The 7039-nt window shown below is 41.5% G+C and overlaps 1 protein-coding gene across 7 annotated transcripts in view; it reads right to left on the reverse strand.

The window, feature by feature from the left end:
* Window positions 1-7039, reverse strand: part of zmynd11 (zinc finger, MYND-type containing 11) — a 28702-nt gene that overhangs the window by 12416 nt on the left and 9247 nt on the right. For 4 of the 7 annotated variants that reach the window (XM_005752421.2, XM_013915757.1, XM_013915758.1 and 1 more), the window contains exons 3-5: window positions 4405-4564; window positions 3171-3194; window positions 2173-2262 (exon numbers count right to left, since the gene is read on the reverse strand). In XM_005752421.2, coding sequence (XP_005752478.1) covers window positions 2173-2262; window positions 3171-3194; window positions 4405-4564 — 274 coding nt within the window. The remainder of the gene's footprint in view (window positions 1-2172; window positions 2263-3170; window positions 3195-4404; window positions 4565-7039) is intronic. The other 3 variants (XM_005752425.2, XM_013915761.1, XM_013915760.1) reach the window with 2 other exon arrangements.

Raw genomic sequence — 7039 nt, forward strand, 5'->3', positions numbered from 1 at the left:
GAGCTCACACGAAGTACAACCTCAGATTCCCAGCTGAACAGAACTGAAGGAGGGTTCAAAATTTAAGTCCGCGTAGATGTAAACACACTCTAAAAATCCATGCACCGATTCGTCAAAGGACTTCTAAAGCGTAATAGTCTCTTCACCCACACAAACACTTGAAAAACAGAGAGATGGTGCTCGTGTTCTGCTGAGTGTCAAGAGCCACTTCACTATTGTTGGACTGTCTGATGAAAGACAAGTGGCTGACTTCAAAAAGCCAGAGCTCTGTGAGCCAAGGACACGACGTCTGTGGTTTCAGCAAAGTGACTTTTAACAGAAGTGCGGACAGATTTGGGCCCAAGCACAACAGATATTATTACAATAACAACGTTTGAATACAGACTCGGCAACACCAACACTAAGATAGAGATAAGACTATAAAACTGTGCTTAGCTAAAGTTCAACTCCCCCCCAAAAAAGGCTTTTATGAGTTCCAATCACAGACTTCTCTTAACCGTGAAGCGCTTCTTTGCTTTTTGGAGGGAGAAATGTGCCCCGACTATAAGCTGCCAAGGCGAGGGCTTTGAGAGCGATAGAGGAAGAACTGAGGCAGTGAGAGTTGGCTGCCTTTAGCTTTACTCTGGTTAACAGCTCTGTACTGTCAGTGTCAAGCTGGGACACTCCACAGAGCCGGGCAAGGTCGAGCAGCAGGGCTAGCATGCCTTATTGTGACCCACAAAAAACAACTCCAGGATTCATCTCCATTGGAAGGCTTTACTCCAAGCCTACAAACACAGATCCATCACTACAGCACCATCAGTGGGCATTTTTGTTTGCCTTTGAGCAGTACCACCATTACTGCAATGTCAAGTAGCTATGGTTTGTACTGCTGCCTGATGATAGTGACAACTGAATAAGTAGTTGTGACTACTTAGTTGGGTAGAAAACCCTGACAAGGGTTTGCACTGCTGATGGTTTTTTGGTTGCCCCAGTTAAAGCAACTAACAGAATAATGAGCTGACTGAGATAATTTATCTCCATTTCAGTGGCTCGGAGGATCAAAGGCTGCTAATGCTGGTTAGCTAAGCAGTGGCTTTTGTTACATAGGTTACCATGTTAAGCTAGCCCGCATCAAACTCAGTCAAGTTCAATAAGAATATCTGTGAATGAAAAATGTCTGTGTTGCTATGACGAACAAAGTCCTTTCTGTTAGCATTTCTGATCCTGTCTCTCTCCACAGGCCCAAGTAAAATGTTTATTCTCAGAGAGAAGCACTAAGTTTGAGTTTTTCCAGCTATCAGAGCAGTTTGGAGCCTATGTTCATAGCGTGCAGACGTTTTAAACCTTGCTAGGGAGGCAACATTGCAACAATGGCTACTTACTAATTAAAATCTCACAAATCAACATATTTAATAGCAATGACACATCAAATATTAAATCTTATCCTTCTATAAAGTTATTCTATTGTTCAAGTTGTTTGCTAAAATATTTGATGGTAAAATTTTTTTATCTTGACACATTAAATAGCCTCTCTTTTGGTGTCAAGTGTTTCATTTCCTGTGTGTATTAATTGTATGTGAGATGGCCCACCCTTAAGCACCACGGCAAACCCTGCACTCAGTGATGTTAGTTACAGTGTTTATGCACAGTAAAGAAACTGATCAAAGAGCATATCCACTCAGAGGCCTGTCAAGCTTTCAATAAAGTTTCAATGACAAATGAAATTCGCTCGGGAGGATCTAAAGAATGAAAACAGTGTTTGAGCAGCGAAACTCGCTGAACGATGTCAAAATAATGGGTTAGTAGCTGCAATGAAATAATGTGCATGTAGACTCTTTTACTGTGTGTAACTACTGTCAAAGTGCATCAATACATCACATCATGTTCATTACCATGCATCAAATGAGTAGATTTAAGTCAGTTTAATAACCAAACTTTCAATAATCAACAAGCATTTAGGGGACGTTTAATGAAATTGATCCTGTAAGATCAGGTGAACCTGGATTTAATCCAGCCTGGCTTGAGGGAATGCTTTTAAAACTGAACTTTAATTTTTTTAAAGAACCTATTTGTGCTATTTTTGAAAGTTATGTTGTTGTGCAAATGCCATGGTTATCTGTTAGAGGACCAAATAAATCTTGAGGTCAACCAGAGGACACAGCTCACGCCAGCTGGACTGAATCCAAGCACCTGCGGTGGGAGAACTGGCCTCCATCTAGGCCCTGCTTCAGAGTGCTGCTCACATTCAAACTCTGGTCTGTCCGCTGAGTGATTACTAACCTGAAAGAACCAGTCGGCCGTGTTATTAGCAGCAGGCACGGAGGAAACTAAAGAGCACAACCACACAAACCATAATCACCCAGCTCCCCTCCCACCCCCACCTCCACTGTTTCATCAATTGAAAATGAAGGAAAAAAGAAAAAAAAAGAAAATAAGCATGCCAGACAGAAGTTAAGACCACAGCAGAGCACACTGTTCTTAGAAGAACTACAACTACCAAGACCAAAATACTACAAACTCACAAATGCTTGCTACCAACCTGCGGCTATGCTAGCATTGCTTGTCATCTCACATGAGAATGTGATTGAGTTTAAGCAAACACCAATTGCTTTTCAAGCCATAACTTGATATTTGAGTATGTTTGGCTGTTTTTGTTTTTTTTAACATCAGGAGACTTTGTGTTATCAAAATCAAGCAACAACACACCTGTAGATAAGTAGCAAGCACATATTTCATAAAGATCACTGATCACTTCCGCAAGAAATTTGGCCACGCAGACACAGCGCTGCAACGGACTTTCATGAAGCTTTTCACAGCATAACTGAATGACAGCATGTAATGTCTGGCAGTGCGATTACTGCTGAACTCTAGGCCAGCAAGCAGAATGATTTTCAAATGGAAACCGGATGCATAAATTCATTTACGATGCAGCAAGTGGACTCAGTCAAAAGCACTGCACAAAGACTCAATCTCATTTTAAACGGCTTCTAACTTTTGCACCAACCAGACCATACTGTACGCTGTTTAGCTTTTCTGCAGCCTGCTTAAAAAGATTCACTCAAATCCCCGACTGCACTGCATGTGGCAGAACTGATTTCTCACAGAATGATGTTAGTTGAGAGGAGGGGGAAATGAGGGGAGCAAATGAGAACAAACCCTGGATTTGAAAATAACGATGCAGCCCTTACCTTGCTTCCCTCGGCTTTTGGATCCTGTGATTGCAAGTGATTCAGAGAGTAGTGTTTAAAAGTCCTGCTAAAATAACCTGGGCTCCACTGGAGCCTCAGTGTCATGTCCCTTAGAGACCCATGCCTTTCTCCACTCACAAAAGTATTCTGTGATGACCCACAACATATAAAGAGCCAGATCTATCAAGCTTTCTATGTTTCCATGACTCTTCTCTGGTCTGCAATCATAACAAATAAACCTGTTCTATTAAATCTGAAGTCAGTGTGAACTGCTACATGAGCACATGGAAGTTACAGTTGTTTTAGAAAGAGTAGAAAACTTAGTTTCCTATCAAATCAAATCACAGATTTGTGTTTTTCCTGCATTATGTTTCACTGTAGCTCACTCATGACTGATGATGCTAATGTTGTTTAACAGGTAAAGTGTGACATTGATACAGCCAGTTTTTGTACCCTAAAGAAACAAAAACAGTAGGATTAAAACAGCCACAAAATACTTTACCCCCCACTTGCATTTGCAAAGTAATGCACACCACAGCCTTTTGAAATACAGATGGAAAAATACACAAAGGTTCTCCCCAGACAGTGATAAATTGAAATAGTGCACTCTGCACAGATACTGTGACAGACTGACTGTAAGAATCACTACACTGCGAATACTGCCTCACTACTAACTGGGGAAATAAAACAAGTATTGCAAATTTCAAAAGAAGTCTATCAATAAAACTGCAGAGCAGATGGCTTCCTTCTCAAGGCAAACGACAGCAGAAGCTGATGGAGTATTTTCTGCACATGCACGCTGAGCGATAATTATTGAAGCCTTGTATTAATCTGAAATACCACTCCTTCCTACCCAGCTACCTCTGCTGTTTGGCACTTACTGCTTAAGAACGTGCCTGTATATCATCTGTGAACATAGTAAAAGACGTACTGTGTGCATGCTGTAAATTCATTACTAAAAACCAGCAAATATTTTCATTATAGACAATGGCTTTAATAGGTTTTATAGGATTATTGAGATTTTCCCCTAGCTAAAACACAGGACTAAAAATGATCGGTAAAGAAACGATACAATCTGCCAACTCTTACAGGCTGCTAAAAAGTGTCATCTATCAGTCAGATCAACACTCAGCTGTGCAGACCCAACTACTACTTTCTATTTGTGGCCATTAACACAAACTCAGACATTAAATTCACAACTGCTTGTGAACTTGATAAATTGTAGTGGGCTCACCATCTCATCCCCAGGCAGCCAGTATCCCTCTTGCTCGATGCCGGCCTTGGAGCCCTTGCAGCCAACGGTCAGGGTCTCCACCACCAGGCCGTCCTTCACAGCCAGGCTCAACTGTCTGGCTGTTTCCTTCGGATGCATGCCAAACACACGGCTCAGGTACCTGCGTAGTCGGAAGTGGAGATGTAATTGAGGAAAATCAGAGGCAGCTGTGCTAATGACAGCCATTTTTTAATACTGGCTAAAGATGAACATTTAAAACGCGAGGCAGGCGGAAAACACAGCAGAAACATACTTGGATTAATACTGCTGGATGGGACAAAGACCAACACCTTTCTCATCCCTTAAACCAGCTCTAATTCGTGTACACAGCCGTTGGAGAGGCTGCATTTTCCCACCATGTTTAAATTAGCAGTCTCACTGTTTTGTAATTTTCCAACAAAACCCCAGAGCTACATAAATTAATTTACAATCTTCGGAAAACAGATTAGGGATACGTGTGGTATTTAAAATTGCAAGCAGAGGAGGACTTTTTCCATCAGCTTCCCCTCTCACGAGCGTACATTTACAAAGCCGATTCCTGCAGCTGCTCGCTGATTGGTAGGACAATTCTCCGAGCAAGGTCATGTATCGTCTACTGGGGCAGTCAGCCAACAGACAGACCACAGGATTTCCTCCAGAAAGAGTTGTTCGGCTGGCATAGGCCCAGGGGTGGGGATAGATAGTGAATACAAGTCAGAGAGTATTACCAAAGGATCTGAAATCAATGTACAAGGGTCCTCTGACCAGGATAGCGGAAGCTCTACTGACTACATGACATTTCTATTTCTATCTTTCTCTCTCTACACCATCGTCCTCCGAACTGCAGCACTTAAAAATAATCAACTTTTTTCCTGTTAAGTTCACCGAGTTTTAATCTCAAATTGCATCAAATGTATGATGTTGCAGGATGACAATTTTTTTCCAGCTTAATATCTGTCCTACTCTAAGCAATGCACAAGTGCAACTAGTCCAATTTTTACTATAGTACAATATGGAAAGTAAAAGCTTTATTCAGCTCCTTTAATCCTTTTTGACTTCAGTCATTTTGTCAATTAAAATGTCAGATAACAGTTTTTAAACAGCTTTTTTGACTCATTTGTCACACAAATGAGGCAACATTGAAACAAATCAGCCAGCAAACATTCACAATTAAAAAGATGGAACCATCTAATGCTTGGTGCTTTGGCATAAAGCACAAAACAGTTGCCAGATTAACAACATAGTTGCAGATTAAGAGATCTCCTCCACAAATCATTCCAGCTCTCGTGACTAGTCACACCTGGATTTAATTACCAGCCCATTCCAGTGTACGTACGCACCTTGTTTGGTTAAGTTGGCAAACAAACTGACATGGATTTTATATAAAGGTTTTACAGCAATTAAAGACACCAAAAGCAAAGAATTCAAAGGAATGCATCTTTTAATGTTTTTTTTCTTTATTTTAACAGATAGTTATTTTGTTAGATCAACAGAATAAAAACAAAATTTTTATAAATTTAACTGTAACCCATATTTTGGGTATTTAAAGTTAGCAGTTAGGTTGGTTAACATGTAACTAACTGATTCTAAGCTGCCTGATAGGCTGGTTAAAGATTAGCCTCTGCCTCACCAACTTTGTTCTCCTTCTACATCACCCATCACCTTTATAGCCACAAAGCCGACACGGTGAAATTAAGCTGCAGTGGGGCTGTAAAGAGAGGGGAGGTTGTACAGGAAAGCTGGTGCTATCCGTTGCATGCCAGTGCTTGCCGTTACCATGACAACACCCACTCGCCGCCAGTATTCATTTGGCAAGCCGCCAGGTCCCAAGGTGTTCGCCAACTTGCTGAAAAGAGATGTGCCAAGTGTTTCATTGAGTCTGTGCTCCATCCGCCAACTGAAAGGAATGACTGATCAGCAAGGTCTGCTTTGGGTGATTTGTCATCAATTTGCATAGTCTGAACAATGTGGAATTCTCGCGGCAGATAAAAACCAAGATGGTTAAAACGTCGTGACCCCAACCTGCTGCAGATTTAAGGTTTCTACAGCAGGAGCGAAGCAATTAGAGGGAGAGCTGACCACATGGCGAGAACAGCAATGAGCGAGCAGCAGCTGGAGACTGTCAGAACTTAACAGCTGCCAATCAAGGTATTGATCCATGTCTGGTTTGCCCTCCAGTATAAACAGGGCACAACACAACACCCAAAGCTTTGCCTTCGCAGCTTGAGGAAAAAAAACCAACTGTGAAATAGAAACAGCAATGCCAGACTAGGGGTGTGCAATATCAACCGGGACTCGTACTTTAGTCAATTATACGAAACCAACTTGTCACAACAAAGGACCGTACTAGACAGTTATCAGAAATAATAGCCACTTAAACTAATTGTTCATGTTTTACTGATGTTCAACAGATGTTTACTATTGGTTTTAAGATTTTTAGTGCAGAGACCCATCTGTCCTGGCAGACAGCAGCTGCATCCTTCCCCGTCTGGAAAAATAAGATGCATGACAGCCTCGTGAACCAGAACGATTTTACACGGCTTTGATCTACAAAATGACCCCGCTCGATTTACGCTTCGTCAGAGTCGACGCCATACAACCTAAACAAAGTGTTGGG

This window comes from Pundamilia nyererei, unplaced genomic scaffold (genome assembly GCF_000239375.1).
Source record: "Pundamilia nyererei isolate P.nyererei 1_Seehausen unplaced genomic scaffold, PunNye1.0 scaffold00358, whole genome shotgun sequence".
Classification (NCBI taxonomy): Eukaryota; Metazoa; Chordata; class Actinopteri; order Cichliformes; family Cichlidae; genus Pundamilia; species Pundamilia nyererei.